The sequence below is a fragment of the Eurytemora carolleeae genome, unplaced genomic scaffold (genome assembly GCF_000591075.1).
Source record: "Eurytemora carolleeae unplaced genomic scaffold, Eaff_2.0 scaffold1134, whole genome shotgun sequence".
Classification (NCBI taxonomy): Eukaryota; Metazoa; Arthropoda; class Copepoda; order Calanoida; family Temoridae; genus Eurytemora; species Eurytemora carolleeae.
The window spans coordinates 1-26,629 of NW_019397022.1; the positions used below are offsets into that span (position 1 = coordinate 1).

Sequence of the window (26,629 nt, forward strand, 5' to 3'; positions counted from 1 at the left end):
CTCAATGCTTTTTCTGTTGGCTTATAAAAGATTATTTAGATTGAAGGCTTAGAGAAATAAACGTTCGGAACCTTATTATCATCCTTTTGTTATGGAGAGCGTTGAGAGAAGGAAGCCTTACAATCCTATCCAGAGAAATACCACTCGGTACTTATAGGTTTCATTAGGTCTTTAGGGAATTCGCTAAGTAGCGAAACAAGCGCATTGTTAAATAAAAACCAGTTTTAGCCAGTTTCTTCTAACTTCGTCTGCTGCCATTTTTATTCCAATCAGACACAGAGGTCAGAGACAAGGGCGTTTACAGGGGGGAAGGGGGCAGAGCCCCCACCTAAACCTGTAAAAGGGGGACGTACCCTCCCCATAGAACTCAGAGTAATCACACTTTTCAAATCTGAAACTGAAGAGTGAATAGTATTAAAAAAAATTATTTGCTGTTTTTTTCTGGTAGTTTTGTTTGAAGTAGAGATAAAGTAGTACTTGAAAGGTAATTGGACTGTGTGTACCTTTAAAGTATCCAAGAAGCCAAATGTTTTGAATTTACGGTTAAAATGTTGCCCCCTTCCTCTAGAAGCTCTTTGGTGGGGGGCAACATTTTTTTTGCACCCACTAGATTTGTGTATACGCCCTTGGTCAGAGAATCCGGTTTCAAGGTGTCATCATCTCTAGTGTATTGTTGAATAAAACCGGTTTTATCTAGTTTATTCCTCTTCTTCTGCCATCTTTATTCCAATCAAGTATAGAGCATCGGGTTTCAAAGTGGCATCCTTATTTTCAGGGAAGAGCATATGTTCAATAAATAAACATCTATTGTTTTACGTAAAAATACTGGCAGTGGTTCAAAAAATCATTCAGCGGAATAGGAAAACCACTGTCAGACTTTCCTATCAGTCAGACTTGAATGTTTTAAATAGTCAGATGAATATTAATTCACAGCACTTTTTGTAGTGAACCCAGACCAACGAGATTATAGTGTATAGAGTGATGATGTACGCTAATCCTTTACTAATTGTATAGGCCATGAACTATACCGAGAGCGTACTGCATATTTGTTTATTTTCAGTTGATTCTGGCCTAACCTATAGTATATCAATATTAGTAAACAGTCGTAAGTGTACAGTACAGCTAACTGAGCACACAGGTAGAGAACTATCATCCCCCTGACACAGACCCATTTTTTTACAAGTTGATTTTCAATCAACTGGTAAAAGTATATGAATAAAGAATACTTTATTACAACATCAAATTAACATAATAATAATATAATATTTGGTCTTCCTAGTCCACAGATTTATGGGTGTATTCTCGAGTAAAATAACAGATCAAGGCATAGTACAGTATAGTACAGTAAAATATCCTATACAACAGTACAGTACAATAGAGTACAGTAAAGTACCTTGTATTACAGTGCAGTATCCTGTAGTACAGTACAGTACAGTAAAGTAGCCTGTATTACAGTAAAGTACATTAAAGTATCCTGTAGTACAGTACAGTAAAGTATAGTACAGTATCCTGTAGTACAGTACTGTACTGTAAAGTATCCTGTGGTACAGTACAGTAAAGTACCTAGTAATTCAGTACAGCACAGTAAAGTATTCTGTAATACAGTACAGTATACAGTTCACAACAGTCCCCTTCTACAGTGCAGTGCAGTACAGTAAAGTATCCTGTAGTACAGTATAACACAGTAAAGTGTCTTTTAGTACAGTGCAGTAAAGTACCTAGTAATCAGTACAGCACAGTAAAGTATCCTATAATACAGTACAGTGCAGTAAATACCCGGTAGTGCAGTGCAACACAGTAAAGTATCCTGTATTACAGTCCAGTACAGTTGAGTACAGTAAAGTTCCCTGTAGTACAATACAGAACAGTAAAGTATCCAGTAGTACAGTTCAGTACAGTAAAGTATCCTGTAGTACAGTACAGTACAGTAAAGTATCCAGAAGTACAGTTGTACAGTAAAGTACTCTGTAGTACAGTAAAGTACAGTACAGTAAAGTACCCTGTAGTACAGTACAGTACAGAAAAGTACAGTAAATTATCCTGTAGTACAGTACTCCACCATCACTATTATTCAAGGATAAAGTCGTTAAAATAATTTTCTTTGAATATAAAATTATTCTGTTGTTTAGATCTGCAACTAAAAGGATTATAAATGGAGGTGATTTATTTTAGAATAAAAAGGAAAATAAAAAATGGATGAATTTTCTAACAAAGGAGTTTGAGCACAATAGAAAAGTATACAAGGCTTTTACATTTTTGTAATATAGATAAATATAGTGTCTAATGTCTGTGTCTAGTGTGTAGTAACTAGTGTCGAGTCTTTAATTTCTTATGTCTTTTGTGTCTGGTGTCTATTTTCTTGTGTCTTGTGTTAGGCCAAATATGAAATATGGAATATTAATAACATCCAGTTTCTGGCGTCTAAGAAATTTGTTATTAGTGTCTGGAATATTAATAATATCCAGTTTTTGACGTCTAAGAAATTTGTTATTAGTGTCTAGTATCAAGTGTCTAGTGTCAAGTCCACCTCCCCTCCAGCCTACCTTCCATATATCTATATATTCCCGCAATAAAAAATATTTGCTTTCCTTCTCAAACAAATATATTTGAGTAAACAAATAATGTAGAATTTGGATCTACAATCTACATTTATATCATTTATTATTAAATCTATATTTTGTGTATATTTACACGGGATCATATTCTCAGAGGGGGGGGGGGGTGTAGCCGCCCCCTAGAAAACAGACTGTAACACTTTTCAAACCGAAAACTGAAGAGTGAAGAGCATAAAAAAATTAGTTTGCTGTTTTTGTTTGAAGGAGAGATAAAGTAGTACTGGTAAGGTAACTGGATTGTATGTGTTATAGAGGACGTGTGGTCGATCTCTTATGAAACGCATTAAGTAACTTCCAGTATATATAATTCTTATAACTTTTACTAGAGGGTTCAGAAGTGTGTTAATATCAAGATCACACGCGTTAGACTGAAAGTTGCAATGCCTCGTATCCGTTCCGGTGAATCTTGTGGAACTTGTTTTAGGCGGCCAGGTATCGTCTTTCACAGTGTACCAAATAGCCAAATGTTTTTGAATTTACAGTTCTAATTATGCCCCCCCCCCCTTAGGACCTATTAGGGGAGGGGCAAAATTTACCCCTAGATTTATTTCTGTGTACGCCATTGTATTCTCATAGCAGTATTATAGCAGATAGAAATCAAAGTCTAAATATATTATAATAATATATTGTTTGGTAATATAACATTAAATTGAACACAATTTCTGACTCAATATCTAGATTGAAATCAAATAATTAATTACTAAACTGAACAGTAAATATCACGTACCCATTCAAAGGAGCAAGTGGAAAGTAATATTTTTAATGACGGAAAAACAAAAGTTAAACCCAGAAATCTGTTTTCATCCAATTTTATACAAATAAATTTCTGTGTTTTTTTCGGTTTGAAAGTGTGAAAAATGTTAAGGTTACAGCCTAGGGTGCATTTCCTCGGATAGCGTTTAAAAAATTTGTTGTTATTAAGTAAACATTTATTTATGAAATTAGCTTTATGACATGTTTTTTTCAGTAGATCTTTGCATAAAGTCGAGAAAATATACAAGACTTCATGGAACACAGCGCGATAGAGCAACCATTTCATTTCAATAAAAGAAGGCTTACAATTTTCTTTGTAGTTTTATTAACATATTAATTTAAATAAATTAGCTTGAATTAATAAAGTTTTGAATAATATTTCTATTGTAGTACAAACCCTTTGTTTGTGCCATTTTTCATTTTCCTAGTTTTACCAAAACTAATAACATCAATTTTGTCCTTTTAACTCTGGAGACACAAACAAGAAAATCATTTCCTTTGTGAAACATTTCATGAAAAACAATATTTATCTCAAAGAAAAAGAACTACGTCAAAAAGTTAAGAGTAATAAATGCAACAAACTTTGATCTGCACAAAAAATAGATTGCCACGCAACGAAGTTAAAGGGAGTGTTTGCAAAAAATGAAAGGGGGTACAGGCTTATGGCGAAAAATAATAGCTATTTATCGCTACTAATCTTACTTCTATCTGTTGCGTCTGTAGGGATAAAATTGTTAAAAACGACTTAAACTGAAGAACGTAGCGTCCATACAAATTCAGAAAGTTGCAATATCATATCGTAAAGTAATATATTTAATTTCAAACAAATCATTCAGATATTACAACCTAAAGTCATTGATTATTTTTCGACGCATTCGTATATAGTTAATATTTCAAATATTTGCTATTTGTTTTATATACACTGCACTTAAAACGACGTTTTTCCGATAGGTGTCTTTGCCACATGTATTCATTTAAAGCATCGAGAGCAGAGACATCTGGCGGCCAACTATTTCGGCGTTTAAAGTTCATTGTATACAAAACGAATAAAAAATAAAGATAAACGCATCAAAACATTGATCTGCAGAAAATGGATGACATTGAAAGAAATTAATACTGAGATTAAACCACCAACTTACATGTACTCAACTATTCAAACCAGGGGCGTATTCAGGAATTTGTCCAGGGGGGGCTTAAATTTTGTTCTCTTTCCAGGGGGGGCTCAGCACCCGTTGGGGCCTGAAAACCCCCTGAAATCAAAAGATTTCACTGGTCCAGGGGGGGGCTTAGCCCCATAGCCCCCCCCCCTGAATACGCCTCTGATTCAAACTCTTTTTAATACTTTACTGTCCATAGCGAAATAATTCAATAGAGTGGTCGGCGTTTTTATTTCTAGCAAGATTTTTTTCAAATTACAAGTTTACAAGAAAAAGCTGTTAATTGGTAGTTAATTGATATATTAAGGACAACACTGTACAGTGTACCAGTCAACTATTCAAATTGATTCAAAGGTTGCAAGCATTGATGCAAAAATCTATAAGAACTTTGCCAATTACTTCTTAAACACAATTCTAATTTTTTTTACATATTTCTAAAATATTAATCTCTAAACCTGAAAAAGATTTAATTAGGTAGTGGGGTATAAAACCAAAAAACAAGGAATAGCGACACTTGAAAGTCAAGCCAGTCTTGGGAATTGAACTTTTCATTTCAGTCTAGATAGATGTACAATCCACTCGACTCTAATTCATTTTGCTATGGTGATTCACTTGTTGAAGATGAAAATACGAAGATATATACTTTATCAGTGCAAAAATTCAAAAATCACGTACACAATCCCTTTAAGAGATACTATTTAGTACACAAAGGTTGACATCTTGAAACCTGATCGTAATCTGATCCTCTGTACACTGATTAGAATCAAAATGGCGGAGAAACCGGAAACAGTTTTCATCAAAACAAGCACGTGGAGGATAATTTTCAGGATTTTAAAGAAGAACAATTCGAGAAGGAAATTTATGAATAGAAAGCTTAACTTAATCCGACCAGGAGTTGTAAACGTGTACTATAAATTATCGCTTGTTTTCTTCTTAAATATCAAGTTTCATTCCTAAGGTCTGAGAATAAATCATCACAATTTAAGTACTTTTGGAGCCCCCCCCCCACGGCCAACTCATCCAGACCTCTGATTTTCAAATGAATATCTGGTGGTCTCCTAAAGTACTTGATGATTTCTTCCTGCAGACTCTCATTTATGTGTATTTTATTGAAATGTTCTGTTAACGCCTAATTGAATGAAAAACCTACCTTCCCCTCCTCCGATCCCCTCACCTCCCATTTGTACTTCTCCGTAATTAGGTTTTCTAAACACTCTTCTGTGTTAATCAGACGACTCACGAAATATAAAATAACTACTTAATTCAATTTATTAACAAGATGCATGAATATCTTACAAAACAAAATAGGCTTCGAGCTCGGTAAGCAAAAATTGTATCTAAATTTTTAGCCGATTAGTAATGAAGTCGAAGCAAGCAATAAACACTCAGCTGTTTCACAAGTTGGAAAAAAACATCTGTATTATTGATAAAAATGCGATAAGGCAAAAAAAAATACATCCCATCCTAGGTACAAGAAATAACACATGAACATTTTTACGCGAAAACGCAAATTTATTCTACAAAACTGAAAATTGACTTTGAAGTTTTAATATCTAAATCTACACAAAACATAAAAGTATGTTGTTGTTTGAAAACCATGTTGAATGACCCAGCAACGCTTCAAAGTTGGTCCCATTTCAATAGTTAGTGCATAATTTTCATGTTTGTGTATAGTATTGTGTAATGTATAAATGTACATAGAAAATAAAGGTTCAAGCAATTCAATAAAAAATATATTAATTAATTAAAACTAAATTCATGTGCAAATATTCTAATGATAAAAATATATTTTTTTAGGAGGCGAAGTGTTTTCAAGATTCTCCAAGGTGATAAAAAAAACATTAAATTGTGCAATGTTCATTGAGTATATTCATCAAAGAAATTGAGTCTTTGCAACCAATGATGTCGTATATACTTTAGATATTTCAAACTGTGAATTCTGTAATATCAAAAAATGTAAGGTTGAAATATCTAAGTTTTTCACTGTCAGGTGTGACAATTTGAGTTTGTGGCAAAGATCAATTCATTTTTTTCAGATTTGCCACTTCCGAGAAATGCGAAGGGTTCAGTTGGATTCACGTTCTATTGGAGCAGTTTTGGCCAAGATTACAATATGAGGCAAAATTAATTTTTATATTTCCCCGTACTAAAAGAATCGTGACTAGATTCATTTCTGGCTTATCAGACACCTTCTCTACACTCTACACTCTACACTGTACACTGTACACTGTACACTCTACACTGTACACTGTACACTCTACACTCTACACTCTACACTCTACACTCTACACTCTACACTTTACACTCTACACTCTACACTCTACACTCTACACTCTACACTCTACACTCTACACTCTACACTCTACCTTCTACGCTCTACACTCTACACTCTACACTCTACACTCTACACTCTACACTCTACACTCTGCACTCTACACTCTACACTCTACACTCTATATATGTTGGTTTCCTTCATATTGGTTTCCACCACGTTGGTTTCCTTCATATTGGTTTCCACCATATAGGTTTTCTTCTGTTGGTTTCCTTAAGTTCAATTTTGGTTTCTCATGTTGGTGTCCTCCATTTTGTTTTACTTCATGTTTGGATTCTTTCTAGTTTTCCTGTTTAAATTATGAATTATTTTGTTTGTGTGTTTCAGGTGAATAGATGGGGAAAGAACGAGATAGAGCAGAATATCAGGTTAAGGAAATTCAAATTAGCATTCTATCTTTAAGGAACTGTGGACGTCATTTTAAAGGATCGATATACCCTTGAAATTAAAAGGAAATATCCTGAGTTTAATAATACCTGGAAATTGTTTAATTTCAATCGTGATTGTCTGCATATAATTGTGTCTTGCGGATTTATGCTGTACAGAAAATGAAGAAAATTGTCAGAATTCGACATATTTTTAGATAGAAAAACAAATATATCTTTTCCATTGTTACTCTAATATAGGTTTATAGGGGAGTGGAACCGTAGTGCCACTCTAAAAAATTTGAACTCTTAGAATTTTTAATAAAAACAAAATGTTCAAAATATTCTTTTCAGGAAAACCTTAGAACTTTATTCCAGTCAGCTGAATTCATTCAGGTGAACACTACAAAATATAATTTTTTTCGTTTTTTTCCTCCTTTTCTCTATTTATTGTTTCTCATATCCTGGTTCTCTCAATTTAAAATATTTTGTTCTACGCAAATTAAAAAAGTAATCTTGTGATACATTTCTATACTATAGGGGTATGCAAATCTTGAATTTATTCATTATAGCTTGGGAGCCCAAAGGAGTTGAGTTTTTGCCACAAGCTCTGATTTTCTAATCTCTATATCTTTGTAATCCAATGTCGTAGACCTTAGATATTTCAATCTATTAGTACTTAGAGATACAATAATCAAAGGTTTGAAATATCAAAGGTTTGCACCATCAGGTTGTTGAAAAGATATTGGGATCAGAAGATTTGAGTTTGTAGCAAAAACTCAATTTCTTTGCATGGAAACTAAGTTTTCCTTTTAAAAGTCAATTTGGAATCTTTAACCCAAGCGAAGAACAGTCGTGTTGTTCTCAGATCCCCATTCAAGATTTGAGGCAAATCGGTCTAGAGTTCATGAATTACAATCAGACAAACAAACAGAGATTACTGCTTTATAAATATAGACTTTACCATACACAATACAGTATACAGTCAGGGTTCAGTACAGCTTTACATTGTCTGTTTTCTTTGAAAAATTCAAAAAAAAATTACCAACAGACAACAGTCTGGTCGCGCTATCAAAATTGAAACCGAGCCGGCTTCGTGTAGGGTCGGGCTCGTACTTTGCCGCGTGCGTCACTAAGGCCGGTACAAGGGGTCGTTTCAATTCGAATTCAAATTGATCTTAGTCCACCGTGGTACAGTACACATACAGATTATACCAGGCAAAACAGGACAGTAAACAAATTGTACCAATCCCATTTAAGGAAATTATTGTGACAAAGATGTAATGCTAAAAACCATAATGAAAATCATTAATAAATAATTTTCATAAATTATTTAGTGGGTCGTTGTTCAAAATAAAAATCTTGCAGAATGTGATAAAAGTAAACTTAAATAGAATACAATTTTGAAATATTTTAAACTTCTCTTTTCAAAAGTCTAAAACTTTCAATGTTTAAAAACTATTTCCATCTTTAGTTATGAATCATATTATTCTGTAGAAAATATATTTGTTTGGTTCCCCGGGCTTAATGAGACGAAAAGCGAGTTAGATAAACATCCTTTATACATTGTATAAAGAGATAATAAACATTATGATAAAATATGAAAGAACCTTCTTCTCAGAAAAGGATTGTTCAACGTATACTCATAGTATTCATAACATTTTGCCAAGAGAAATAAAAAATATATCTTTGTTAAAAAATCTGTTCTTAACTTAAAGGGAGGGTTCTCGAAAAGTACATTGTATACAAAAAATGTTTTTAAAAAGATAATGATATTTAAACTGCTTAGGAAACCCCAAATGTGATACAAATACAATGAGTTTGTTTCCAATTTGCCTGGAAGGAATATATTGTGCAGTACATAAATATTCTGAGCGTGTCTTTTCTGAAATATTGAATATATTGTGCAGTATATAAACACTCTGAGCGTGTCTGGTCTGAAATATTGAATATATTGTGCAGTATATAAACACTCTGAGCGTGTCTGGTCTGAAATATTAAATATATTGTGCAGTATATAAACACTCTGAGCGCGTCTGGTCTGAAATATTAAATATGTCTTCCTCTCTCTATTTATCTCCATAAACTGTCCTAAACACTCGGACATTTTCACACACTACAATTTATATTTACACGTTCGTAAACACTGTAATTCAGATGTACAAATAAGGTAGCCAGTGAACATTCACTTTAAATCCAATGTTTTCCGTAAAAAAAGTATATTTTTGGTAATGTTTACTTTTTAGTACGTTTTTAAGTGTATGATATACAGTTTTCTTCTGATTATGAAGGGCATGTCTTGACTTAGTTTATTTCAAACCATGCCACATGTAATCTTCCCAGGCTATAACATTTTTTGTCTAAACGTGCTGGAACGACTTTACATTGGGTAGTCCAGACTGGACAATACAACTGAACGCATTTACAATAAATAGGGAATACCATCATGATAAAATTTTTGACTATTTAATCTATAGCAAAATTTATCAGGTTGTTAAACTATAAAGATTAGAAATCTGTGTTTAAAGTGAATAATAAACTAAATAAAGTACAATTGACTATTTGGAATAGATACATTTCATTTTACTCTGAATATCTACAAAAGAGAATAGAATATATATTAGAGTGGAATTTAGCCAATCCCTCGGTATGAATTTTGTCAGTCCCTTTCAGCCTGGAAGGGAGTTCAAAGTCAAATCATGTAAATGTTCACAAATTATATGCAGTAGAGTACATTAATACAGTATGTTCCCTAGACTATCCATTTCAAATTCGAATTTTTTAAACTGTTAAATAAACTTTTTAAAATAAATTAATAAAAAGCATCATTTGATTTATAGTTATAACGGAAAATCATAGTTTGTAAAGTGAAAGGCATAGAGTCTATGTGAAATGATCATTGGTCAATTATGAAACCAGCCTATTTCATAATTTGGTTTTCTTTTAATATTAATTTTAGATTTTCTATAAAATTATGTTCCGGGGCCCAAAAGGTTATATATCACAAAAATGTGAAGTACACCTGCAGTATGGAAACAGTACAACAAAATGGCCGTTTTACACTTTTTTATAGTAAATTCCACTCTAATATATATTCTATTCTCTTTGATATCTACCCACATCATTTAATAAGCAGATGCCTTCCTTTGTAAAGATTGATAAGATTAGGTCTAGCTCTACGATTTATCAAAACTATAAAAAATTACAGCAAATTGATCGATATAACCTTTCTGAAAACTAAATAAATAAAAAAAGATTATATTATTATTATTTAAAAGAAATGTTGTATTATCATAAATCAAAAGAAAAGTTTTTATTATAATAAAATAATTATTTAATACATTTAATTGAGGTACATAACTTACAATATTTTTACATGAACTATTTCTAAAATTTTGAGCACCATGGAGGGGGCTCAATTATTATCAATAAGAAATAATTTTTTTGCATTAATACATAATACAAGCAAAAGATGCATCAAAGATCGTAAATTTAGTTTACTAGGCTTTTATGGCGCTTCGCGCCCATCTATTTAAATTGTGAACTGTTTTTTTTTGTTTACATTCAAAACAAAGAAGAAAAAAAATTTTGCGGATTTAAAAAAAAATTCGCGGTTTTTTAAGAATTTTTACAAATTAATTTTTTTACAAAATTAAAAATCTTTAAAACACATTTTTTTTTTAATCTTTATCATTCATAAACCTTCCCTGTGGTCACGTGATGTCCCACAAAAAATTTGGGCCCGATCGGTTCAGCCGTTTGGACGTTTATTGGATACAAACAGACAAACAAACAAACAGACAGACAAGCCAAATTTATATATAGATTGTATCCTTATTCCTTAATCTTGAACGCTTATATTGAGAATATGCAATGTTGGTATCTTTAAATTGCTTAATTTCTCGATTAAAGTTATCCAAATTTCGGTGATGGTGATAGACCAAACCTCTGTAGAGTAAATAAAGTAGATGTTAGTTCCACATTTGATTGAAAATATATTTCGGTCTGGGTTGACCCTCGCCACTTCTAACGATTTCATAATCATCAAAATCGATAGCAAAAACCTCAATAAAATAAACAAACAAAAAAGATTATTAAAAAAATGGGCTCTCAAATGGACAAGAGGGAAACGAACTCAGATCATGAGATGGAAAAAAGATAATTTGCAAATATTCAGTTATCCAGCTGCGATGTAATTACATTAATCCATAGACCTGCATAAAGTTGAGATAATGTTCAATCCAGGGAGTAAGGAATAGAAGGGAGATATAACTGACGCGGTTCGCCCTACCATATGATTATACATGCTTTGCAGACGAGTACTCCATTTGTATATGAAATGTTCAGAATAGGTTATTGTATACACAGTAAATGTACATCAGACAAATACTTCTTATACAAATGGAGTACTCGTCTGCAAAGCATGTATAATCATATGGTAGGGCGAACCGCGTCAGTTATATCTCCCTTCTATTCCTTACTCCCTGGTTCAATCCCTAGGATAAACAACTCAAAAGTTCTGCTTTAATATCCCTCATATATTCTATGTTTATTGTTTAGTGTACTGCAGATTCTGAAAGGAATAGAATCATTTGTTTACATTTCTCCCAGAACCTTCTGTACTGTACTGTACTTCTAATTTAAACAACGATTAGGGGTTTCATAGGTCATGTATTTAAATCCTTGTGTATCTTCCCTGCTCTAAAACATATTCAGCAAAGCAAAAATTGAAGACAAATTGTGAAAATTGTAGAATTTTTACATTCTAAACTTTTCTCGATATTTGCTAAATCTTTGCAGACTTCGTGTTATGTGGGGTAAGAAGTATATATCCTAGTGATGTGCAAAATTGGCAGGGGTTTTGGCAATCCGAATATTGGCAATCCTAGATCTGATCAAGTAGATATTGGATATTCTGGAAAAATTACATAAATGTTTTTTTTTATAAATTTAAATCTATAAAAACTTCTACTTGCGCATAAGCCGCTGACAAAAACTAACGACATAACGACATTTAAATGTATTTGATTTTCTTCTATATCGAATAGCTTTACTTGTACCTTGAAAATCTACTTATTATGAGAAATGGGTCTGCTTAAACATCTGATGTTTTTATAATAATTGGAATAATTGAAATTTAATTCTTTATTCTTTGGAACCTAAACCCCCTCAGTGGTCGTTTTTACTGGTCATCACTCATACCATGCCCTAAATGCATTTTGAAATGTTGCAAACAATTTTCACACATTTTACACATATATATAACTCATTTACATTTTTGAATGCCATTTTACAAAAAAAATCGAGTACCGAGGTCCGAACTTTTGTGTTGTTAATCCCTGGATTAAATTCAGGATTTTAATTAGATTCTTCACCCTGATTTCACTGATCGAAATCAGGGTGAAGAATTTACCATATATTTTCTATCAACCTCCAAAATCATTTATTGTATAATAAAGAAGCCATCAACGGAAGTTTTGCCCATTATATAGATTTACTTTTCAATCTCTGGATTTTGTGCAGTCAAAATCATAAAAAATCACCAAAACTTTTTCTTCTTTTTCATTGGTTCAACATATGATACAATCATAGAGAATAGAATATATATTATAGAGGAATTTAAAGAATCTCTCGGTATGAATTTTTTCAGTCCCTTTCAGCCTGAAAGGGAGTTCAAAGTCTACAAATCATGTAAATGTTCACAAATTATGTACAGTAGAGTACATTAATACAGTATGTTCCCTAGACTATTTATTTCAATTTCGAAATTTTTAAAGCTGTTAAATAAACTTTATAATGAATTAGTTGAATAAAAACATCATTTGATTTATAGTTAAAACGGAAAATCATCGTTTGTAAAGTGAAAGGCATAGAGTCTATGTGAAATGATTATTGGTCAATTATGAAACCAGCCTATTTCATAATTTGGTTTTCTTTTAACAATAATTTTAGATTTTCTATAAAATGATATTCCAGGGCCCAAAAAAGTATATAGCATAGATATGTGAAGTACACCTGCAGTATGGAAACAGTACAACAAAATGGCCGTTTTACACTTTTTTCTAGTAAATTCCCCTCTAATGTATATTCCATTCTCTATGGATACAAAACGGGGGGAGGGAGGGGGGAGATATTGTTTGTAAAAGTTTATAACTTAATCTTTAGAAAAATTATTTTATTAACAAAGTTGTTCAATAATATCTGAGGTTGGAACATTTGTATTTTTATCCCTTGCCGGAAGCGCGAATCCGTCTTTTTTGTTAGAAAGTCGAGACATAAAAGTTAGCTATTTAATCACCACTGAGATATAGTTAGACATAAAATTATTAGACTGGCTCGACTGTGGCCTTTGTTTTATTTACCAACTTACTTTTATTTGGGCGATTAAGTGCGTAAAATACTTGATTTTTTCGCGATCGGATTAAAATATACGGATTAGTGATTTCTAGAGCGATTAACCATACAAAAATATTAACCTCAGATAGTATTGATCAATATCATCTCAAATCTGTCCACTTTGTTTAGACTTGAGCGGATAGATTTAGGAGACAGTATTCCAAGAATAATTAATCTAAGAGTATGTCCAAGTACCTGTACACAGGAGATAGTTCTGGATATACAGTTCAATTATACAGGTTGGAGGACTTTTGTTAGTGGTGTCTTTACATGGCTTGCCCCTTTAAACTCTTCATCTGACCAATCATGTGGAAGATAACGTCGTTTTTTAGCTTGAAAAGTGTTTAATTACGATAATTTCTCCGTGGTTTCCCTGCTGTAGAGAAACCACAAATGAATATATGTATAGTTTTCAAAATTCTAAACATGGTTATATAATTCATACTTGGTTAGAATAAGCTGTAAATCCCAACCTTCTCTTAATTAGGATTTATATGCATGTATTGTTTTTTATATATAGTATGACTAATTATTTACATTCAGGTGATTTCTTCTTGGGGTTTAGACTAATGAAGGTGTGGGGTGGGTTGGATGATCTGGAGGTTAAAGGAACTATCAGGATTCATGTGTTCATTAGGTAAATTCGAGTTTTCTGCTCACAAGGATTTAATTGGTGTTAAGATCCGTTTGGCCGTCTTTAGTCTGTAAGCATACTGTACAATTTGCACTGCATCTGCTTAAAAGTAAGTTCGTTGATTTGTAACATTTTTTTGTTTGTAACAGATAATTTTTACCGTACTCCTTTTTTGTACTGGTACAGCCATAGAGAATAGAATATATAGAGAGGAATTTACTGGAAAAAAGTGTAAAACGGCCATTTTGTTGTACTGTTTCCATACTGCAGGTGTACTTCACATATTTATGCTATATAACCTGTTGGGCCCTGGAATATCATTTTATAGAAAATATAAAAAACTAAATTATGAAATAGGCTGGTTTCATAATTGACCAATGAACATTTCACATAGACTCTATGCCTTCCACTTTACAAACGATGATTTTCCGTTATAACTATAAATCAAATGATGTTTTCATTCACCTAATTCATTATGAAGTTTATTAAACAGTTTTAAAAATTCGAAATCGAAATGGATAGTCTAGGAAACATGCTGTATTTGTGTACTCTACTGCATATAATTTGTGAACATTTACATGATTTGTACACTTTGAACTCCCTTTCAGGCTGAAAGGGACTGAAAAAATTCATACCGAGAGATTCTTTTAATTCCTCTCTATATATTATATTCTCTATGGGTACAGCCTTATGAAAATAATTTTGCAAATTAATGGAATTTATGCTTATTGTAGTGGGAAGGGAGGATTTTTTGACTACATACAGTTCGGTTTCTTGGAAACCCCAGTCTTGAAGTTTGATCTAGAGGTAATTAGAAACCACAGTAATATGAAGTTTGATCTAGAGGTAGGTGGAAACCACAGTAATATGAAGTTTGATCTAGAGATAAGTGGAAACCACAGTAATATGAATTTTGATCTAGAGGTATGTGGAAACCACAGTAATATGAAGTTTGATCTATAAGTAGGTGGAAACCCCAGTCTTGAAGTTTGATCTAGAGGTAGGTGGAAACCACAGTGATATGAAGTTTGATCTAGAGGTATGTGGAAACCACAGTGATATGAAGCTTGATCTATAGGTAGGTGGAAACCACAGTAATATGAAGTTTGATCTAGAGGTAGGTGGAAACCCCAGTAATTTGAAGTTTGATCATGAGGTAGGTGGAAACCACAGTAATATGAAGTTTGATCTATAAGTAGGTGCAAACCACAGAAATATTAAGTTTGATCTAGATGTATGTGGAAACCACAGTGAAATGAAGTTTGATCTTTAATTAGGTGGAAACCACAGTAATATGAAGTTTCATCTAAAAGTTATAGGTGGAAACCACAGTGATATGAAGTTTGATCTAGAGGTAGGTGGAAACCACAGTAATATGAAGTTTGATCTAAAAGTTATAGGTGGAAACCACAGTGATATGAAGTTTGATCTAGAGGTAGGTGGAAACCACAGTAATATGAAGTGTGATATATAAGTAGGTGGAAACGACAGTAATATGTAGTGTGATATATAAGTATAGGTGCGAACCACAGAAATATGAAGTTTTATCTAGATGTATGTGGAAACCACAGTGAAATGAAGTTTGATCTTTAATTAGGTGGAAACCACAGTAATATGAAGTTTCATCTAAAAGTTATAGGTGGAAACCACAGTGATATGAAGTTTGATCTAGAGGTAGGTGGAAACCACAGTAATATGTAGTGTGATATATAAGTAGGCGGAAACGACGGTAATATAAAGTTTGATCTAGGTAAACTCTTTTATAATTATTTTAAGCAGAATTTGTATTCTTATTAGTTATATGTTTGAATTAATTTACTTTTAATAAAAAATCTCAATGGCCTTTTGCAGCTTAGCTTAAAAGCTATTGGCAAATTGCAAGATAATTAATTTAGAAAAGATTGATGTCATTCATCTTAATTTTGCACTAAATACATGTAATTGCAGCAACACCATGAGTTGCAAATCCTTCATGCAAAATTCTTCTATAATATCCTTTTCATCTTGTACCCACTTTACTTTTAATTGTGCAGTTCATTATTGTGCATTTTCAGAATTCTTAACTTCTAGTAAAGTGTACAAAAATTAAAAGTAAAATTTTTTTGATTTGCTTCATTCTCTCAGTTTTTAGGGTGGAGCAAACATATTAATTTGTTTTTAGGGCGGAGCAAACATATTACTTTGTTTTTAGGGTGGAGCAGACATATTACTTTGTGTTTAGGGTGGAGAAAATTATAATTTTTTAGGGTGAAGCAAATATATTATTTTGTGTTTAGGGTGGAGCAAATTTTAATTTTTTAGGGTGAAGCAAATATATGATTTTTTTGTGTTTAGGGTGGAGCCAATATCTTGGATTTCCCTCTACTCCGAACCCACATAAGAGACGTGAGTAAATTCACATTTAAAAAAAAAGATTCGAAAATTTTGAAATTAGAGTTTTCTTCTTAACAAAGGAATTGAGTCCTTGCCACAAACTCTGAATTTATAATCTTTATATCTTTGAAACCCAAAGTCGTAAATCTTTGATATTTCAAACTTACATTATTTGATCTATAACAGAATTCATAGTTTGAAATATCTAAGGTCTACGACATTGGAATCCTAAAATATAGTGTTTAGAAAAGCAGAGTTTTTTGCAAAGACTCAATTCCTTTGATTGCAATTTTTTTCACAGAACTTTAGTTCTTTTCAGTAAAAATAAATATCTTGGATTTGGGGTTCTAACAATTTATAAAAAGCTTGAAAATATGATAAAACTGTCCATTCATTCATTGAATTCACATTCTCAGGATTCCAAAATTGGTAAAATTAAAATAAATGCATCAAAAGATTCCTTGTTTCTTTAAATATTATTACATGAATTTTACTCACAAAGACATAAAAGTTATGTGCACATAAAAGTTATGTCCACATAAAATTTATTTACACATAAAAGTTATGCCCCCCCCCACCCCCGCCTCCATAAACACACCCTGTGATACCTTTATTTTTTATCACTTTTTTCTCATGAATGCGTTCCTTTTTTCCAATATTGCATATTCAAATTTATTTTTATTTATGACGGGTGAAGCTTTTTATATCATGGTTTAAATCCACAACCTTACTTTCCTGAATAAATAAGATTATTTTGAATTCTTTATTTCAAAGTTTTGAATTTATTGGCTGTTTGTGAAACAATTAATAAGATTTATGATATGAAAATGTAAAAATATCCTTCAATATATAATATATAAATATATTAATATCATCAAAACTTCGATCTAGCTTTTCAAAAACATTTTTCCATTTATTATATTTAATGGGCCTTTTCCATTTACAAATTTAATTTTATTATTGTTCCTTTTTAAGAATACTTGTAGATAAAAGATCCTTGAGTTTATACGAATTTTTTCTCGTATTTTCAGATCAAGATTCTTTTTCTATGAGTAAAGGAATGAAATCCGTCTAAATGTGTTCTGATTTAAAGTTAATTTCTTTTTGCACGAATATTAATATTTTTCTCTCAAAAAGCACAAACATTAATGATCAAAAAATGTCCGTTGATGTTTTTAATTTACTTCATTGAATTTAATTGGTTATTTTCGCATGGTATATTGCACACTGATTCAGATGACTTGATTTATATATCCTCGATCAGTGTACTGCAATTTACTGCAGAACTCACCGAAAGCTTAGTTGAGGATGTGGTCAGCGAGTCTTCACTTTCAGTTTTAACCAATTAAATGTTGAATTTGTTTGTCAGGAAAACTTGAGTTTATTCTAATATAGCTTGCACAATAAACATATTTATCTCTGATATATTATTGTACCCTGAGCATTGTATATTCATTTATTATCCGAGTACATATATATTCAGGGTTTAGACGATATCCTGGAGACCAATCTAGTTTCTCCAAACCTTCTCACCATCAATATCCGGGACAGGACGGATAATTCTTTGTATCCGAATCCAATACCTGCAGGTTAGAGCCCCAGGGTTATCCACAAAGGATGAGACTTGCAGAGACGGCTGTATATACTTACATTCATGTTTCCTTTAAGCTCTATTATTCTCTTTACTTATCGTCAAGAAGTTAAGTATTTTCTACAAACTCCAATTTTCTAATCCTTATTTCTTTGCAACAGGATGGTTTAAACCTTTGATATTTCAAGCTTAGAATATTTGATCTAACAGAATTCATAGTTTTAAATATTAAAGGTCAACGACATTTCATTGCAAAGATATAGGGATTAGAAAATCTGAGTTTGTTTCAAATACTCAATTCCTTTAATTGTTTTATTAAAATCAAGTTCAACCTTCAGATCGTCCTATCTAAAGAGTTTGAGGTCGTCATTCATTCTCATGTTTTTTGGGTAAACCTGCAGATCAGAGAGCTGTCTGGAGATAAATAAAGGTTTCTTGATGATTAACAAACAAAACTACCGCAGTAGAGGTAGACTTATTCATTCTATTAGCTCCAAGAATTAAAGGGAGTGTTTACCTAATTAGTTCCAAGAATTGAAGGTATTGTTCACCTAATTAGTTCCAAGAATTAAAGGGAGTGTTCACCTAATTAGTTTCAAGAATTAAAGGGAGTGTTCACCTATATAGTTACAAGAATTAAAAAGATTTTTCACCTAAATGGTTCCAAGAATTAAAGGGAGTGTTCACCTAAATGGTTTCAAAAATTAAAGGGAGTGTTCATCTAAATAGTTCCAAGAATTATTGGGAGTGTTCACCTAATTAGTTCCAAGAATTACTTGGAGTGTTTACCTAAATAGTTCCAAGAATTAAAGGGAGTGTTCACCCAAAGACTTTGCTAATTAAAAAGACGAGGCGTTGGAAATTTATCCGACTATTGTGTACGCTTGTACAGCTGTATTTTGACGTCATTGGTTATTTTGGTTGTTTGAGAGTCAAACGATCGACATTAAAACCTTAGTTATTTAACATAATTGTGAATGTTTTGTGCTAAAAAATAACTAAAATTAACGATTTTTATTTGTATTTTAAAATTTATTTAATCATTTGTTGGATATGAGGATCGTCTGGTGAATTATAGCTGAATTTGTGATAAAGTTACGCATCTCTTTTGTATTAAAAATAGCCAATAATTGTTAGTGAAAATTTTCAGATGTCGTCAAATATTTTTCCTGAGGTTCTATAGAATGGAATTTTAGGCGATGAAGAAGAGAGGGGACCAGAAATTTCAAATATTATAAAGGGTAAATAATTTTTTTGTAAATGTCGTCTTCTGTTTAATCTTAGGCAAAGAAATGATATCGCATAAATTAATGTATTAATCTTACTCTTCAATTAATTTATGGGAATTATGTTTCAAAATATCCATCATTAAAGAATACCCAACTGCCAAGCCAACCAAGAATAGGAGAGTCTGCGTTTACAATGCCAGCAGATCCAAAAAGAAAAAAGTTTGGACGAAGGCTCTTTTATTGGATCATAGGAATTCCTTACAGAGAAATATCCCAATTTTGTAAAAACTATTACATTTTTAAATAAATATTATGAAGTTATATTTTTCAATCATTCATTTAAATCAGGTAGAGAGAGAATTCAATCTTGAATGAAAAAGTAATGAAATAATTGATTACTGTTGAAAAGTACAAGGTTACATGCATAAAAGATACGTGACATTAATTTTCTTCTTATAAACACTTAATATACTTCAAACCAAAAGTAAATGTTCTTAAGGACTGATAGACAACTGTACCATTTAAACATTTATATGGGTAACAATGAGGAAGATATTGTCGTTATTTCAACTTAAAAAGTGATGAATTCTGTAAATTATGTTCATTGTCTTTCCACTAGTCACTTGTATGGACTAGATAGAAAAACTAAAGTTGTTTCCTTGTTTGTTTTTAAATAACTATTTAATTCCTTACAATTACAAAAGACGCCATTATGAAACGTCAGCATTTCTGGAGAAGAAGACCTTTGTTACAATCTTTCAGTACCCATGAAAATGCGTCAAATTTGCGTAGATTTTCTGATGCGCTATCTTTAATTAGCAAAGTCTTTGTGTTCACCTAAATAGTTCCAAGAATTACATGGAGTGTTCTCCTTGTCTACCTATAGAGAATCACATATTATATTATATTATCTCCAAGCTTATGGCGCCAAAATATGCACATCATCTTCATATTAGCAATATACATTTTTTATAAATGATTCGTTCTTTTTAGATTTTCTGAAAACTACCGGAAATCGCAATTTAAATCTTCAACACCATCCATGATGTGGGACACCCTGTATATTAAAACAAACAAGATACCTTAGATATCTTAGAATTAGGGACACAGCTAAACTAAACCAATCTAATCGCTCAAAGATGTTCTTGGTGCCCAGAATGATCAGAAAACCTTTTCGTTTATGTCATAAACATGGGTTTCTTAAAATAAAAACCAATACTATAATTTCCTAATCTCCACATCTTAAACTTTTGTTATTTTTGCTAACTCGAAAAAAGCTTGTTAACGGTCAAAACTTAAATAAAAATGTCGTCTTTCTTGTACTGATATAATCTCCTAACACTGTATTAAGTCGGAAAACAACTATAACAACGTAGCAAAACTTCAGACCTAAATAAAAGTTGCCATAAACATTTGATGCAAGGTTTTTTATAAAATGATAATTTGAATGTTGAAAAAAACAAAATCTGAACTGATGCTCTGGAATCAAACTACTGTTTATTTTAGGTGTTGTAAGAGTTGATCAAATAAGAGGATTAAATCTGCCTTACAAAGATCTTGGATTTTTAGGTAAACTACTTTCATATAGAATTATAGATTTAGGGATTTGTATCTTGTTAACATGTATAATTGAGTGAAATATATTAAGTTACATATCTTTCTTAATTATCTATTCTAAGAAATCCAGCACCCAGTAGAATTATTGTCGCTTTCTGTACACTGTACACTGTACTTTTTATTTTCAGGTTCTAGAGTAGACCTGTACTGTATACTGTACAGTTCATGTTCAGGTTTTAAAGTACACTTTTACTGTATAATGTACACTGTACATCTAAAGTTTCTTAAGTAGACCCGTACTATATACTGTAAACTGTACATTTCATGTTCATGTTCTAGAGTAGACCCGTACTGTAAACTGTAAACTGTACACTGTACAGTTCATGTTCAGGTTCTAGAGTTGATCCGTACTGTATACTGTAAACTGTACAGTTCATGTTCAGGTTCTAGAGTAGACCCGTACTGTACACTGTACAGTGCATGTTCAGGTTCTAGAGTAGACCCGTACTGTACACTGTATACTGTACACTGTACAGTTCATGTTCAGGTTCTAGAGTAGACCCGTACTGTAAACTGTATACTGTACACTGTACAGTTCATGTTCAGTTTCTAGAGTAGACCCGTACTGTACACTGTATACTGTACACTGTACAGTTCATGTTCAGGTTCTAGAGTAGACCCGTACTGTACACTGTATACTGTACACTCTACAGTTCATGTTCAGGTTCTAGAGTAGACCCGTACTGTACACTGTATACTGTGCACTGTACAGTTCATAATCAGGTTCTAGAGTAGACCCGGACTGTAAACTGTATACTGTGCACTGTACAGTTCATGATCAGGTTCTAGAGTAGACCCGGACTGTAAACTGTATACTGTACAGTTCATGTTCAGGTTCTAGAGTAGACCCGTACTGTATACTGTACACTTTACAGTTCATGTTCAGGTTCTAGAGTAGACCCGTACTGTACTGTATCTATTGGATCTGACCTAAAAAAAACTAGAATCCTCAAGTAAGATTTATTGTGTGAGTAAAATAGTTGTAAAGTTAATATCCTAATCCGACTTAAAGCACTGAGATGGGAATCAGCGGCAATGTAAATCACATATTTAAATCCCTAAACCCTAAATAACTTCTTTTTTGAAATTTTTTTTCTAGTAAACAAAATTGATGAGTATTTATTCCAAACATGTTTCTTCATTAATATATGAGCGTTACTAAAATATTGATATAGTATAATTTAAAAATTATTATAAGACGTTAACCTAATTATTATGATATCATCTCTTTTCATATAGATTTCATATGAAAAAATGTCCGTAAACTAATAAATCTTTTTCTTCCATTATCGGAATTTTTCGAAAGTTTCAAAAAATTTGCCGAACCCTTGGTCCCAGCCCTACTTAAACCGCTCGGTCCCAGGAGTAAAGTTTATTAATTACAAATATAAAGTTAGTTCCCTAGATATATCTAAACTTTTAATATATACATGAATATATGCTGTAAAGTTACAGAAGTTAATTAAATTAAATTCATTGTTAAATGTTAAGATTTTAAATAACAATTCGTCAAATTTAAAACTTTAATAAAAATCTTTTGATTTCATTAAATTTCAAATACTAAACATCAAGCATACAGTCTACGTACAAAGGAACTGATTACTTTCTTCACACTCTAATTTTCTAATCCTTAAATCGTTGCAACCTGATGTGATTTTAAACTATAAAACCTATAAATTAGTTAAACTTTAAATATTGTAAAGGTTTACACCGTAAGGTTGGAAAGAAATAGGGATTACAAAATTTAATTTTATGGCAAGTAATCAGTTCTTTGAAAGTTCTTTACATCTTTTAATTTTTCTTTAATATTACTGAAAAAAATACTGAAAAGGCTTTGTTGGAACTTTGAAAGGAAAATTGTTCAGAGTGTTTTATCAATATTAAGCTGTCAACTCTTTATTAACAATCCAAAAATAAGAAATGTAATCACAAAAAGAAATTATGAAGAGAAACATTGAGCAAGAGCTTAAAAAACAGTTTGTTCTCATTGAAAAGTTTTTTCACTATGCGTATCAAAAAGATAAATTATTTGGTTGTATGCAATTTTATTGTGTCTTTAGTAAAGCCTTTCAAGTTTTTGCAAAAGCAATGTTATGAAGGGTTATGCCAGGGAGAGGGAGTACTTAGTGAACACCGCATGTTCATTTCATATTAGAGCGTTCGAAAGATCGAACTGCCTTTTGTAATTTAGATAGGATAAACACACAATGTTAGAATAGTGTAAACAAATATATATTTTTAATATAGCTGCAGATATATATGTTCAATATAGCTGCAAATATATATATTTTCAATATAGCTGCAAATATATATTTTCAATAAAGCTGCAAATATATATTTTCAATATAGCTGCAAATATATATTTTCAATATAGCTGCAAATACATATTTTCAATATAGCTGCCAATATATATTTTCAATATATCTGCAAATATATATTTTCAATATAACTGCAAATATATATTTTCAATATATCTGCAAATATATGTTTTCAATATAGCTGCAAATAAATCCCTATAGTGCAGCCCCCTACCAGCAAAAACTAATAGAAAAGAAACATTTCTCATGAAAAAAAACAAAACAATTTCTAAACTTTTTATAATTTATCCAAAACTTTAAACCTAATGGTTTCTTGAAAAATAAAAATGCGAGTCATTCCCGGAGTACAACGTTTATAAGCAATGAATAAAAAATAAAATAAAATATATTTTTATGTTCATTTCTAAAACATGGAAAAAATGTTTTACCAGAAAGTTGGATTGAATATAACTCAATTAGTGTTGGCCTCGCCTAATGTCAAAGAAACCGCGTTTTTGTTACAAACTTAATTTTTTAATCCTTTTATCTTTGAAACCTGGTGCGCTTAACTCTTTGATAATTCAAACTCAGATTATTTGATCTAACAGAATTTATATTTTGAAATATCAAAGATCTCCGAAGTCGGGTTGCAAAGATAAGGTATTAGGAAATCAGTGTTTGTTGCAAGAACTCAGTTCCTTTCTGAATTTTCCTAAAATTTCCCATACAAATGGTTTAAATTATGAGGCATACTATCTACCTTCATAAACTCACTTATATTTTTAAAATAATTGTTCTTGTAAAGCCTTCGTCAAAAAAAAGACAAAATGCAAAAAGTACACCAAGAAGTGCATGTTCTAACACAAACAATGTATAAGGAGATTCCCATGTTACTCTAAAGCAAAGGAAGAAATGATTATGTTTTTATATGATAGGGCTATAAAAGTATGTTGAAAATAAAAACCAAGGTGTTGTGAAATGAATATCATGTAACCCTATAGCTGTATAATGTACAACGTAGTTCAGGTAAATATCAACGTTCGTAAATAACTGCGTAAGACTTGTAATATGATTACCTTAAAGGGAGTGTTCGCGAAAAATGAAAGGAGGTATAGGCTTAACGCGATAAAAAAGCGCTTTTGATCGCTACTAATCTTACTTCTATCTGTTGCGTCTATAAGGAGAAACTTATTAAAAACGTCTAATACCGAATAACTTAGCGCCCATACAAATTCAGAAAATTGCAACATACGACTTAGACCGTAAAAAAAAACATTTAATTTCAAACAAATCATTCAGATAGTACAACCTATAGTCATCGATTATATTTCGCCACATTTGTATATAATTTATATTTAATAATATTTTATTTTTTCAGAAAACGTTTTAACTGATTTCGAAAAATGTGAGTGGTCCGCGGCATTCTTAGAAAGTTGCGTAAGCCGCAAGAGAAATAATCAAATTCAAAACAAATTAATTAAAAAATATTATAAAATATAAACTATATGCAAATGTGGCGAAAGATAATCGATGACTATAGGTTGTAATATCTCAATAATTTGTTTGAAATTAAATTGATTTTTTACGGTCTAAGTCGTATGTTGCAATTTTCTGAATTTGTATGGGCGCCAAGTTATTCGGTATGAGACGTCTTTAACAATTTTCTCCTTATAGACGCAACAGATAGAAGTAAGATTAGTAGCGATCAAAAGCGCTTTTTTATCGCATTAAGCCTATACCCTCTTTCATTTTTCGCGAACACTCCCTTTAACTACGCTGTAGATAACTACGTAAAAGCTGTATCAAGATTTAGCTTAATTACGTTTTTAAATAACTTCGCAAATCTTGTAACTACCTTCAATAAACTTAACCTGTATCATATAATTCAAAATAAACGTTAGTTGGAATAGTACTCCACGTTGATTACGGTGTGAGAGTTGAGTTGTATCTTGTAAGACAGATACCAGAGAATACAGACTGAGTTGTATCTGGATTGAATTGACTTTGGTATTCGAGTTCTAGATTGAGTTGTACCTGGATTGGTACTGATCTAAAAGTATGGATTAGGGCATTTAATACAACTGCAACTCTTCAAAACATGATTTTGAAATGTTATACATATCTTTCAAAGATATCTGTTTTGCAACGAAGTTTTGCAAACTTTTTTGCACAATATCCTGTTAAGTGAATTAGTGCATATTCATTTTAGTAATTCAAAAAAGTTAAAAAATTTTGAAAAGGTATTTTTTCATTTTTAATATTAATATTCTTAATTTTTCCATCTGAGTATTTCATGAGTTTGTTTAAACCAAAATATGCAATTCTAACTAAATTAATGTTTAATTTTTTAATTTATTCTGCAAACATGTTTAGTAGCTTCATCAAAGCAAACTTTAAAATGAATATATTCATTTTGTAAGATGATGTCAGAGTATAAAATCACGATCACAAACTTTATATATTAATGTTCGATTGATGAGTTCTTACTTCTTAGTTCTTATTCATACCTTTGAGATTCTAGAATTGATTTTATTTTTTTTTCTGATATAAAAAAATAATTTTGTTTCTATTCTAATTTAATATTGTGGTATATGTGATCAAAAAACTTTTACATTTTCTTTTTTAACTAAAGTATTTTGCTGAATGTGATAATTTTTAACATGATCTTGATCAAATCTCAACTAAAAACACCCCCCTCCAAACTCCAAACTTCCTTCATCTGTTCTAAGAAAACTTGTTTTAGTTGTATAATTAGAGGAAGGTTTTATGAGTTTTCCTATTTTTATTGCTCAGGATTAAAGATATTAAACTCAGTTCTATAGAAAAGTGCACCTACCATGCACATGCTTGTACATTTTAAACCTGTACATGCTTGTACATTTTAAATCTGTACATGCTTGTACATTTTAAACCTGTACATGCTTGTATATTTTAAACCTGTACATGCCTGTACAAATTTTAAACCTTTACATGCTTGTATATTTTTAACCTGTACATGCTTTTACATTTTAAACCTTTACATGCTTTTACATTTTAAACCTGTACATGCTTGTACATTTTAAACTTGTACATGCTTGTAGATTTTAAACCTGTACACGTTTGTACATTTTAAACCTGTACATGCTTGTATATTTTAAACCTGTACAGCCTGTACAAATTTTAAACCTTTACATGCTTGTATATTTTTAACCTGTACATGCTTTTACATTTTAAACCTGTACATGCTTGTACATTTTAAACCTGTACACGCTGGTATAATTTAAACCTGTA

General features: G+C 31.5%; 1 protein-coding gene across 1 annotated transcript in view; it reads left to right on the forward strand.

Annotated features, from left to right (window-relative positions):
- Positions 1-6,322: 6,322 nt before the first annotated feature.
- LOC111711190 (extended synaptotagmin-3) overlaps positions 6,323-26,629 on the forward strand; it is a 37,083-nt gene continuing 16,776 nt past the window's right edge. Inside the window, exons 1-11 of the mRNA XM_023485473.1 lie at positions 6,323-6,351; positions 6,562-6,643; positions 7,185-7,225; positions 7,577-7,618; positions 13,748-13,857; positions 14,162-14,255; positions 14,987-15,059; positions 16,587-16,637; positions 18,109-18,214; positions 20,952-21,014; positions 21,949-22,015. Coding sequence (XP_023341241.1) covers positions 14,188-14,255; positions 14,987-15,059; positions 16,587-16,637; positions 18,109-18,214; positions 20,952-21,014; positions 21,949-22,015 — 428 coding nt within the window. The 5' untranslated portion in view covers positions 6,323-6,351; positions 6,562-6,643; positions 7,185-7,225; ... (1 more) ...; positions 13,748-13,857; positions 14,162-14,187. The remainder of the gene's footprint in view (positions 6,352-6,561; positions 6,644-7,184; positions 7,226-7,576; positions 7,619-13,747; positions 13,858-14,161; positions 14,256-14,986; positions 15,060-16,586; positions 16,638-18,108; positions 18,215-20,951; positions 21,015-21,948; positions 22,016-26,629) is intronic.